Source organism: Chelon labrosus, assembly GCF_963514085.1.
Source record: "Chelon labrosus genome assembly, chromosome: 2".
In the NCBI taxonomy this organism is placed as follows: Eukaryota; Metazoa; Chordata; class Actinopteri; order Mugiliformes; family Mugilidae; genus Chelon; species Chelon labrosus.
Window position 1 is genome coordinate 19,858,837 of NC_140338.1, and position 13,104 is coordinate 19,871,940.

Sequence of the window (13,104 nt, forward strand, 5' to 3'; positions counted from 1 at the left end):
TCAGAGAGCTGACAGACGTCACCGAGCTGCTGTTGAGAAGTGTTAACATCGCTGGGTGTCAATGATTGCCCTTACAATTTTGAGGTGAGCCAGCAGCCTCATGACATCGGCCATGTCAGCGAGGATGAGCAGACGGGTGACAGCAGACAGGAGGGCACGAGCAGCCCGCACCATGGTGCCACGTTTCACAGAGGAGCACGGGTCGTCGGCAAACTCCGATGAGGCGATGCGCATCGTCTCTCCTGCAAGAGAGAAGAAAGAAAAAAACGTTGCAGACAGTTTATTATTATCTGTCTGTGTGGATGTGTGTGCGTGTTCAACATTCCTGGTGTGTGAAGCTAGAGACTGTGGAATTGTAGACAGTGTAGAGGCTGGAAAGAAACATCTCTGGGGTTGGTCTGAAAAAGAGACACTATCCAGTGAGCAGCAGCTCTCTGGGCAGAAATGTCTTGTTGATACCAGATGTCAGAATCAGGTCAGATCAGGATCAAGCTGACAGAAATGTGACAGTAACTCAAATTACCACTTGTTACATCCAAGTATGCAGAAAAGCATCTCTGAGTGCAGAACAAGTCGAACCTTCAGGAAGATGGTCTACAGCAGCAGGAAACCACACAGTGCCACTCCTGTCAACTAAGAACGGGAAACTGAGGCTACTGGACAACTGAACATTTGAATAAATATTGCCTGGTGTTGATTTCTGCGGCAACATTCGGATGATAGGATCAGACTCCTGCATAAATAACTTGATCCATCTTGCCTTGTACTAGTACTAGTAAGGTGTAACTAATGAGCTGCCGACCTGTCCAGGGTGTACCCCGCCTCTCGCCCAATGACAGCTGGAATGGGTTCCAGCCCCAGAAAATGAATGAATGAATGAATGAATGAATGAATGAATGAACAACAGTGCAAATTTGTTCATAATAGTGCTCTATAGTAGTGCACACTTTTCTATAGAGTGCAGATGGACTAGGGAATGTGTATGGGGGTTATCGCACTACAATCTATGTTGGAGAGGGCTGGCGGTGTGAGAGATTTAACAGGTTTAATATTCATTGTGGTTAACGGTTTGTGGTCTGGTATGCTCCTTGAATTTCCCTCGGGATTAATAAAGTATCTATCTATCTATCTATGCAAAATAAGAACTTTTGTCCGTGCAAAATGAAATATACAAAACAGTTCATCATGTAAAAGTCTCTAAGCACGGTTATCTTTTTAACACCAGTACAAAACCCATGTTGTTAGAAAACAGAGGGCTTATAATTGCCCTGTGTGGTGAATTGTGCAGAACATGCTTCAACAAGGTTTCATGGTTTCTGACCTTCCTTAAGCACCTCCAGTCAAGTAACATTTAGAAAAAATTCCTGTGATTAAATCCTCCCTCACATCTCCAAGGGACGCATGCTCTTTTCTTTATTTAAATCAGCCACAGTTTCATCGTTCATATACAAGTAAAATTTAGATGTTGATACAAATATGCAACCTTTTCTGAGCCATAAGGTGATTTTTTTAAAAGAATGAAATTCTTCCATCTGGGTCAGTAGGAAAGCAGCAGCAAGTCAACACACCAGCAGTGCCAGCTTCTCTTTGCATAAATTTAAATTACTGCACAAAAAAAAAAAAAAAACACTGTTCTGCAAATGAGCTCATAAACACTGATACTGCCCGTTGTGCTATAAGTCTGTCGGGCCCAGGGATGAGCTAGTAAAGAGTGACAGCGAAAGGGGTCTCATTACTGAAGCTCCCCTCTGGCTTAAAATCAGTAAGTTTAATTTAATCATGACGAGATAAAGGGGTTTGAGGTGATGAGGTAATTGCTGATGGGGCGATGACGGATTTGAAAAGGCAGAGGACGCCTTTTAGCAGGAGACACATCGAGCTACTCTTAAAATGCTGAATATAGTCAACATGGCATAGTTACATGTTCATAAATTTACAATTATTATTATTAACTGTTTTCATTAATGACCTGAAAGGTACTTAGATCTAACCTAGGAAAGAAGAGTAAAGAGAGAATTAACTGTGCCCATTAGCAATGCACTTCTGAGCTGGAGAACTTTTGCTACTAAAAGGTTAGGGGGTGAAAGTGTTAACTTTCATCTTCTGTTCCGTTGTTAATAACAGGAATTAGTTGGCCCTTTTAAGAGGACAGAGCCTTGCCGTTAAAAGAATCAGAAAGGCCCGTGCACATTTGATACACTAATGCAAAAACCTGCTGTACTGGTTCAAAACGCAGCCTGAAGATCTAGATCTAGATGGCTTTCCTTAGATTTTGGCTCGCATGCCTAACAAGTGGGAAGATTGATCTTGTCCCTTTTGATGTCAGCCGTAGTGATGGCCTGTATGGCAACAGACTATTTCACACATCAGAAGAGCTGCGCACCGAAGCAGTCAAGGCAGCATTCAACAGCAGCAGCGGCCAAGTGGAGCTGACAGTGCAGGATGAGGAATACGACTCCAACACAACATACGCTGAGCTCCATTTGCTCTTTCTGCTGATGTGGTTAGTGAATGGGGAATCCAATTCCATTCTGGGGGACTGACATTTGACTCACATAAAGGCTCACTGACAAACAACTGTGACATTGCTCGGTTTGAGTAAGACCTCCGGGGGAAAACTGAGCATAAGTCGTTGCTGAAGTTAAGTGCTGCATGCACGGAGAAGTTCCAGCGCCAACAGAACAATTTTCAAATTGTTGCTAATGAGAATAGACATCAATGATGTCTTAACATTCAGCAAAGTCCTTCTATATAACAGTCGAAGCTTTAACAATGCATGGCCATAGAGTAAACAAAGCTCCAAAACTAAGCTCATTACATTCATGAGACTGCGTGCACCAAGTGAAGCCCTAAACTAATGAGTACTACTCTGTTATATTTAATGGATTTGCCTCGCCACTCTAACTCTACATCCATCTAAAGTTCTGCAAACACTTGACATGCTCTGACATTCGAAGCACTTAATGGTTTTCCGAAACATTACAGTTTAATGTCAATTACTCTCTGTACTTAGAATTTAATGCCACTAACACTTTGACAAAAAGTGGTGTCAGCAGGGCTACTCTTTTCAATTATAATGATACTTAACCCTTTAAAACTGAATGTATCGTGAGGGGCACGTTTGCGCAAGCTCTCTTTGGATTACTGTAATTACGTCACGGTCTGCACTATTGGAAAAACTGGCACTTTCACTGTTATCTGGTCATTTCACTTGCGCCTCTCCCGGTAGGTTATTACACTCTTACAACATGCAGTAAATTTTATTATTGTATTTTTGGCATCTTTGTCTTTATTTGACAGTGGAAGTGTCGTAGATTGAAACAGCAGCTGTCAGGCTACGTCTAATGCTGCCTTAAATCGTTGTTTTTGTTTTTGTGTTCATAAGAAAAGACTATGCGGACAGCCACGTCTTTTGCCTCTTGTGGTACTCTTGACCTCGTAGGTGGACATTTTCTGTCCATTTTTTTTTTTCCCAAGGTCATGAGTTATGATACGTTTTCACAAAAGGATGGCAAGTTAACAGATCATGATTTTCTTATTCATTTCTTATGTCTGAAGAACAACGGTCTCATGCTTACATACGGTCTTCACGTGTCCTACCTTAAGTTGCTTAAATAAACCACAATCATACACTGTGCTATGAGACTTAAGGTGGTGAGTCAGATATTTCTGTTTGAATGAGAAAAACAGTAATAATAGTTCTGAGGGAAAGAGGGAATTATTAGAGGGTAGTGGTGAAATAGATAATTCAGGATGAAGCACACCTAGGTATTTCTGACTAGTGTGAGTGAACAGAGCATTTACATAAGGACTTATAATCTCACCTTGCTTACGAACATCCTCCACGGCAGCAATGAGCTCCTCTTTGAGGTCCTGGCTGTCTTTGGCAATCTGCTCACCCTTTTCCAGAAAGTTCTGGGTAGCCTGCTCAACAGACACAGCCAGGACGTGGGCCTTCTTAGAGCGTCCCTTCTTCTTACTAGATGGCCCTTTGTTGCTGGTGTTCACCAGGGTCGTCACCTGCAAAATAATAGAGAATATTAAAGCAGGTTGACTCAGAAACTTACAGTATGTGATGGTATGTACGAACAGTATAATGTATTACTGATACTGTGCATTGCCTACAGTAACATTCCTGTCTCAGTTTTGGAAGTTATGTGCAATTACCTCATCACTGAAATAGGATGAAACTATTAGCGACGTGGCTACAAGAAACCATACACAAACCAGGCATAACATTTTGACCACCCGCTTATTATTGTGTAGGTCTCCCTTGTGCCTCCAAAACTCTATATTCTCTGTAAATATACAGGAAGGTCCTCTCTAGCAAACCGTCAGCTTTAGAGCAATGAACGATGGGCAAATCACCTCATTCAATATGTGTAATTGGTTTAAGAGTTGGTTTACAAATGACAAGACTATACATCAAGAAAACACTAGCCTGACAACAGGTAGACTCAGTGAAAAAGTAATAAAATTATATAAAATTGGGTGTTTATTGGATACGTAAAACATTTCGCCATCAAAAATATTTAACGTTGTCAGGGGCGACTGTGGCTCAGTAGGTAGAGCGGGTTGTCCACGAACCAGTGAATGTGTGAGCGAATGGGTCGATGTGTCTGTGACTGTAAAGCGCTTTGAGTATCAATAGGTAGAAAAGCGCCATATAAAAGCAAGGCCATTTACCTGTTGCAGGGTGTAATCTCTATATACGCAGGGGCTACTTAATCATGTACTCCTGTATAATCTAATACAATTCAATACAACAGGATCTGCCATGAATATTGAATAAAGTGTCATAAAGGGAAGAGATCAAGGTGGAGGGATGCGTCAACAAATGATTCAGAACAAAGGTAATCTGTGTGTGAAAAAGACATTTTCAACGTAACTAAAAATGAAAAATACATGCTGACTGAAACTGGGATATCTATGTGATATGTACATGGACTGTGAGTCCGTATAAATACAGCATTTAGACCTCAAAAAAGATGCCCAAAACATTGTGAGCTTCCTGCTTCCAACTATTCCTACTAAAACTATTATATATTCAAACAACTTCAGAAAAACTACAGCGCAACAAGATGACAGATAATCATGTCTAATCTCCAAAGACTTTCATAACTACAATTTAAGAGGCAAATCAATTTAAATCCTATTAATCCTAAATTGCAGACAACATCCGTCAAGTATCTGTCTCGTCTTAAAAACCAAACATTAAAATATCCATCCCTCAGCTGTAAAGTATAGTCAACTCTTCAAGCTGGCCTTCTAGATGTAAGAAAATTGTAACTGAATTGATTCTCAGGCAGTAATTTCCTCGATCTGAACTCTTCTGGACAGACAAGCCTGCACTCGATCAATAGGATGATGTGTCATAGATTCCTTGAAAATGAGCTTGAGCAAAAGTTCAGTGTCTTAAATAACTTTGTTTTTGTAGAAGAAGTGCGTTACATATAAAAAACATATTACATAACGTACAGATCAATCCCAGAACAATAGCAAAGGACATTGTGAAGAGAATGACAGGAACAGGTACAACGTTATCTGTCTCCACAGTAAAATGAGTCCTACTTTGACATAACATGAAAGGCTGCTCTGTAAGGAAGAAGCCACTGTTCCAAACCCGCCATTAAAAGCTAGACTACGTTTTGTAGCTGCACATGGGGCCAAAGATCAAACCTTTTGAAGGAATGCCTTCAACAAAAATTGATCTGTTTTGCCATAATGACCAAAAGGTATTGTCTGGAGGAAAAAGAGTGGAGTGGCAGCATCATGTTGAGGATGTGCTTTGCTGAGGCACATTATGTGGAAATACTGGCTCAACATGTCAAGACATCAGCCAGGAAGTTCAAGCTTGGTCACATATGGGTCTTCTATATGGAAAGGGAACCCAAACATGCTTCCAAAATGGCTTGTGGACAATACTCAAGGTATTGGCGTGGCCGTAACAAAACTCTGAACTCTGTGTGGGCAAAAGTGTAAAAGCATGTGCAAGGAGGCCTACAAACCTGACACAGTTACACCTGCTCTGTCTGGAGGATTGGACTTTAACTACTGCAACGTAGTGTGAGAAGCTTGTGGAAGGCTATCCCAAATATCTGGCCTAAGTTACATCATTTAAAAGGCAATGCTAATTTACAAACGATGGGAATGTTCACTAGGATTACATGTCAGGAATTGTGAAAAACTGAGTTTAAAAGTATTTGGTTGAGGTTTGTGTAAAATTTTGATTTTGACTGTACAGAGGCATGTGTTCAGGATATGAAATACGGAGTGATGATCGTTCTTTTGGTGCAGTAACATTGTCTAATGGGCACAGCAGGGAAAAGGAACACTTTCAGACAAGTCACACAAAAAAAATATAATATATAAGTCACAAAATCATGACCAACAGGCATCCTGACTAAAAGCTTTCAGCAAATCAGCAATCACACAGTACACTCAGGAGCATGGAAATATTGGAGAGCACTTTATAAGAATCAGGACATACACTAAGAAACTATGACTGGGTGCTTCTTCCGCAAAAATATTGTCAGGAAAATAGTTTGAAGGAAAGCTCAAACTGCCGCCTGTCGTAGTAGAAATATTTCATCTGCTAGCATGGCAGTGACACCTTTTTATGTCAGAGACCAGTGAGAAATCACATGGACAGAAGTGCTCATTACACAATCCAGTCAGAGCATGCTGTAGGACTATCAGTCTGACAGTAGCAGAACTTGCACACTGTCTTGATATGATTAGATTGTGGAATATATCAGAGGCTTTCAATCCGAAGAGACCCTAAGAGCAAAGTTATGTCCTGTCTAGTCTGCAGTACTTAAAGGCTCCCAGCCTGGAGTACAAACTTTAATGATGCATGTCCTCACGAGTGATGGATCCAAGAATAGTAGTGCTGATGAGACCAAGTTAAACTTTGGGGGTTTTATGTTTTTTTTTTGTCCAACAGGTTATTCAAGATTTAATCACATTGATTTAAAAATTTGTATTCATAGCTGCCCTGACAACTGACTTTGTTTACTGTCAACTCATCTGCTCAGCATCACCTTGCACAGAAGGAGCGCTCATTATGCAGTGCAACTGTGTTTATTTCAATCCCACTTTTTATGAATCAATAACTCATCATTATATTTACACATGAAGGCACACACCAATCTGGGCAACCACAAACTCGCTCTGCCTCACACTCGCAGAAGCACTTAAATACTAGCTGCCCCTATAATAAACAACCTTTTACCATAGATCCACTGAGGCACATCAACAAGAGCAATCAATATCACAAACACACAATGACAAATAAAAGAAGGACTAGCTCTTCTTTCAGGGATTCGTGTTAAGTAAATCAACAGCAAACTAATGTGTCCAGGCCAATTCAAAAGCACCTAGTGGTGCCCAAATAAGATTTCCATCTGCACAGATTTCTCATCCTAAACACAGCCCGTAATTTAGGGTTATTATGCTTAAACCCAAAGTAGTCTTGCTTGTTGCAGGGTATGGGTTTGTGATACAGGTGGTTATGAGACTAACTCATAATTCATGAAGTCCTACAAAATAAACAAACAAATAAAATATGCTGTATGTCATTTGACCATGCGTCGTACTGTACAGCAGTGCAAAATGTTATTCTGTTCTTACGGACATGATTTACCTATAACATCCAAAACTGTTACAAACATGCATCGTTTAATGATGTGACAATTAACTTTGAATTTGAGTTTATTTATATTATGACAACAAAATTTGTGGAGCTATACAACCCCGATTTGTCAGTTCATAACATGTAATCAACAGCAGTCTCTCGTGTTTTGTGTCTTTCGTGAACCCATCCATCCACCCCAACCTCCTTCCTAAATTGGCTTAGCTTTGACAAGAACAAAGGAGGGAGTACCTACTACAGCTGTGAAACAACTGTCATTTCACCATAAACAAGGCTGCCTGGCAGGTGTCTTTAAATCATACATCAGGATTTCAAATACAATACACTTGACTTATCACCAACAAAAGTTTGAACACAGCTTGTTGCATTATTTGCTATTTTAAGTGGTCTCATATAGATGCGACAAACACTGTCCTGATACAAACACTGGCGTACAAATTTTGATCTGTGTGTGGTAGGCAGATTTTTCCATTTTCATAAGTGCTTAAACTGCATTTCATAAAGTCCAATTGAGGGTCATTATTTAGAAGTGGTGACTGGGGACGGGATGGAAGGTATCTTACCTCATTGCAGTGTTAATGAAAACACTATCTAATTTGCTTAGCGCTGTGTATGGTGGTAATATTATAATGTGGCAACAGTGTTGGGAGTGCATCTGGTTGTTTGTAATGCCATTATGTTTTAGCAGTTCTACAGTCATTCAGAACAATAACTGGGGCTAATGGCATCCATAAGTTGGCAGCCCATGCAATTCCAAACATTCACTGCCAACGGCTGTCAACAGACATTGTGGATTAGCAGCAGTAATGTCAATATCTATGTAGGATTAGGGCTGTTAGATAAGTCGTTTAACCACTGTGTTGTTTTTAACTGCTTCATTCATGTTAAGGGTTCTGTGTCCCTTATTTCAGTTCACCAGATGTGTAACCCAATTACCCAGTATGTAACTTGTAAGATTTGAGTGTTAGCAATTTTATTATTATTATTTTTTTAATAAAAAATAAAAAATGCTTCAGCTTTGAATTCAATTCTCTACAGGGTTTCTCTATCTGTAGTTATGTGGCAAATATATAGTAATCACAAGAGCGGCACTCCTGTTTGTTACAACTGCTGCTTTTCTCATATAAGTTTGCTTAGAGATTAGTGGCCAAGTGTATAGGTTTCTCTTCTACCTTCAATATAAGATAATGAGATCTTCAACTTCGGTGTCTACAGAATGCCTTCTGTAACTCTTCCATGGAACAGAATATAATGAGAACATACCGAGTTATAGGTCTGCATGATTTATCTGCACTTCTAATGCTCATTTATTCATAAACACAGGGATGGGCGCTGGAATACACACAAATAAGCCTACTGCATGTGTCATGTAGCTTGCCACGGGGACTGACTCACTGAAGTCAAAGCTTGCTGATGTTTTGTTCTGCGGCAGTGACTTAAAAAGCTTGATGTATATTTAATTATGCCCACAAAACCTAGCAGAATGCACAGAGGCTGAATTTATCTACTTTTATACAAACTTAAGTATGCCAGTTAAGTGTGTCAGTTAAGTTTGCGTGTGTATGTGTATATATGTATGTGTGTATATATAAAGAGATAAAGATAAAGAGCCTTTATTTGTCATTATATTATACAAGTATCATATAACGAGATTGCATGGTCAGACATGGAGGGTCGGTCCTGAGCCGCTGCACTTGCGCGCGCCGCCACTGTGGGCCAACCTGACCGGTGCCTAACACCTAGCATGTTTTGATGATGGGAGGAAACCGGAGTGCCCGGAGAAAACCCACGCAGACATGGGGAGAACATGCAAACTCCACACAGAAAGGCCTCCGCCCCGGGGATTTGAACCAGCGACCTTCTTGCTGTGAGGCACCAACGCTACGTGTGTGTATGTATGTATGTGTATGTAAACACACACACACACAAAAAAAAGAAAACCGCTGCCATCTGTCACACACTTGTATTTTATCTGTATCCCTCTGGTGGTACAAATGTCAATAGTCATGGTTCTATCAATTGAAGTGTCTCAGTAGGCCATCAAAGTTCCATGTTGTCCGTGAACAAGGCAATTTAGACTCCATGACGAGTCAATGGAACATTGTTACTTTAAACCAAAGACTGTTGCCCTTCTTTTCCAGTTTGGTTTTCAAGTCTGAATATTCCAAGACCAATACTAATAGAATTTTAGGCTTTACATGATCCTGTCGTGTCATATTGCCTTATTACAGCTTGAATTACTGGTTATAGTTCTTGAAGACAGACAAGGGTAAACAGCTCCACAGGCTGTTGTGTGCTATAAACACCATAAACAAATCACTCATTATAAGAACCTGCATAAGATACCAGCCGAGTTTACACTGATTAGATGAAGATTGAAATCAGATTCAATAAACATTCCTGAGAGAGAAACATTGCACAAATAAAAAGAAAGTGCTTTTGTTTAGGTCTGAATTACATTTTATGGTTCTTAGACAGTGTTGTTACTAAGGCATTCAAGTTTCATATCAAGCCTTATAAGAAAAGAGATAATAATCCTGCAACATAATATATAACATCAGTCGGCAATTCTTTAAGGGTGTCTCACAAATAATAGCACATGGGTAAAAACATTAGTATATAACCTTAAAACATAAACAAGACATAAATTTTGCATTGAAGTTGACTTCACTGAATGAGAGGTTTGGAAAAGATCATTTCAGGACATCTGTACAGATACAGACTTGCTACTGGGCTTGTATGAGTTAACTGGTTGCCTCAAAAAGAGATACAGTTGGGGGTAACTGGCTTGATTATAGAGGAAGAACCTCACAGGCTGTAAGCTGAGAGTGAGTCATCCGCTTACTCACAGGTCTTTGATTTAGTGGTGATATAGCGATTGTTATTTTGTTGTTATTTTTTGGTTGAGTAGACAATACAATTTCCACAGACTGTTTTCTGTTTGTAGGGTTGATTTAATAATATATAATAATTACTGCTCCATCTTTAGTTAAACGTACCCACAGTCCCATTAAGGGTAGGTAGGAAGTAACCCTAAAGCTAAAGCATAATTTATAGTACCACAGTATGATGACGGCATAGATACGATGTAGCTCTGGAACCCACGCCGGGCCTTACACTGGAACCTGACATGCACCTCCCCAGAAATGTAAATATATGTCGTGGTGATGCAGACCGTAAGGGCTGTGATTGGTCCACCCACCATTGTGTGATGTACTAAGTGAAACTCAATACACCTGGCCACTTGCCAGAGCAATATCCCTTACGCCATAGCTACGGCATCAATGTGCTGTGGCCCTATGAATTACGCTTAACCCTAACCCTAGCCCTAACCCTTTCTTAAGGGTTTCCCATTTGAATGCAAATGATATGCCAAGTAGAATGTTTATTGTGCATCTTGAATGTTCAATCAGATTTCAAGTGTTGCTCCAACTGGTCCACCCTGCTTCCAATATTTGGATGGTCCTGTTTAACTGGAAGAGAAGGCATTGACCATAAAGCTGTTCTCTTGGCTTAAATGTCACCACGGGGTGACACTGCTTGCTAGGTCCACCTTTATATACAGTATATACGGAGGAATTGGATCCACCTCTCATATGGCCAAAATACCTTTGGTAAGACGATTGATAAATTACTTTAACACAAATAAATCAGAATCCTTTATTATCTAACGCAAGTGCAAGAATCGTGCACACTGAAGAATCAAATGGAATCCTTGGGGAAGGGGGTAGAAACAAAAGTCGCTTCCCAATAAATATGAAGTGAGCCGCAATAATGTTCGCCTTGTGCATTCAAATGTGGCCTAACACAAAACAAAATAAATTCAGCATCTCGGCAAGGCAGCCTTGCCCTTTTCTGGCAGCTGGTAATTGGCCCTCGGCAAGCCTATTTATTCTGCATATTAGCAGCACTGCTTGGATTTTATGCAAGACCACACTGGTGTTTATTTCAGCCAGGCACAAGTTATGTTATTCTCCAAGTCTTGGCCTTGGACTTTTCATACATATCCAACTTTACCGTATCCTATAAACAATCAGTAACCAGTATATATGTGACATTGTGACAGTGTGTCTTCTCTACATTAGACAGGGCATTCAATTCATCAGATCTGTTTGAAATCCACTATATTATTACAGAGCAATTTTAAAATCAAAAGATATAGAGGCCAGTAGCTTTTAGTGGTGGTATCCATTTAAATGACTGCAGTGTAATTTTGGACAGATCTGTCACTACTACATGAGAAAATTTTACAATTGGATTTCACTGAGCATATAAAAATATCAACACGCTTCACAATGGCATTAAGACTTAATGCAGAGGTCTGATCAGAAGATTTAGAATGATACAACAAATGGCATTTGTGTCAGTGGTGGGATACTAAAAAGAAATGACACACATCTGGACATATGTTACAACAATATAAAATATCCAGCTATTTGTTCCTATAGAGGAAGAATCTCACTGGGTTTTGTGCTTCCTGGTAGGGAGATAATTAAAACGTATGCGTGAATATATCTCGAGGGTGGAAAGAGACGAATTGTGCAGTTTGGTTCATTATGTTGTTAAGTGCTGAACCACAGGGGCTCGCCACACAATATTATGAGTAAAAGGTGCCTCTACAACATGTTGTATTACATGCGGTGGTTCTCCAGGGGCCCCGTGTAAACACACCAAGTATGCACAAAACACTTGTTTATACTGCATTGCCATTTTCCACATATTAATTGGCTTGCATACTGTGCGTACACACAATTTTCTGGCCCAAGCTCAGCATGGTATGGGAAAGTGAAAATGTCAGTGTTGTCTAAAGCACAGATAGCAAGCTTTATTTTAACGAGTGCTTATTTTTTATTGTGAAAGTTCTGTTCGAATATTACTGCTATAGTATACCCTCTTGATTATCCTTTGGATATTTGATGATGATGAGTATGTGTGATGAAATAATTATTAACACCTCTTGAGCCACACAGAGCACAGCTGTTTATAATGGTCATGCACGAGGCTTCCTGCTCCTGCACCACTGAAGAGGCAGAGATACTCGTGGAGCATCCATAGGTGCTGGTATTTAAACAATGATTAAGGATGTGTCTATATTCATATATAGCTAACTGCAGAAGTGGAATTCATGCTCATGCATAAGCACACAACCATAGAAATGAGGCTTATAAACAAACAATAAGTATGCACAGCATTATAAATCTAATGAAAAGAGTGCCCGTGCATATTTCTGCTTTTCTCCAGAGTTTTAGCCTTAAGTGTAGACAGTGTTTGGACATGACTCAGTAGCATTACATTTCTTTCTGTGCAATGGTTTAAAAAGGTGACAACAGCAGAACTGCTGCTACCACAAGTTGCAGCACAGAAAAATCCTGAATGTATATATTGACATGGGTGATGGAAAAAAATAAATAAAAATCAAATAAAAAATTGAAAAGGTTATCTAAGGCCAG

At 39.9% G+C, this 13,104-nt stretch overlaps 1 protein-coding gene across 2 annotated transcripts in view; it reads right to left on the bottom strand.

The window, feature by feature from the left end:
• The window catches only part of ctnna2 (catenin (cadherin-associated protein), alpha 2), a 306,322-nt gene that overhangs the window by 247,953 nt on the left and 45,265 nt on the right, over positions 1–13,104 (bottom strand). For both annotated transcript variants that reach the window (XM_084561584.1, XM_084561583.1), the window contains 2 exons: positions 3,825–4,020; positions 76–242 (listed from right to left, as the gene is read on the bottom strand). In XM_084561584.1, coding sequence (XP_084417710.1) covers positions 76–242; positions 3,825–4,020 — 363 coding nt within the window. The remainder of the gene's footprint in view (positions 1–75; positions 243–3,824; positions 4,021–13,104) is intronic.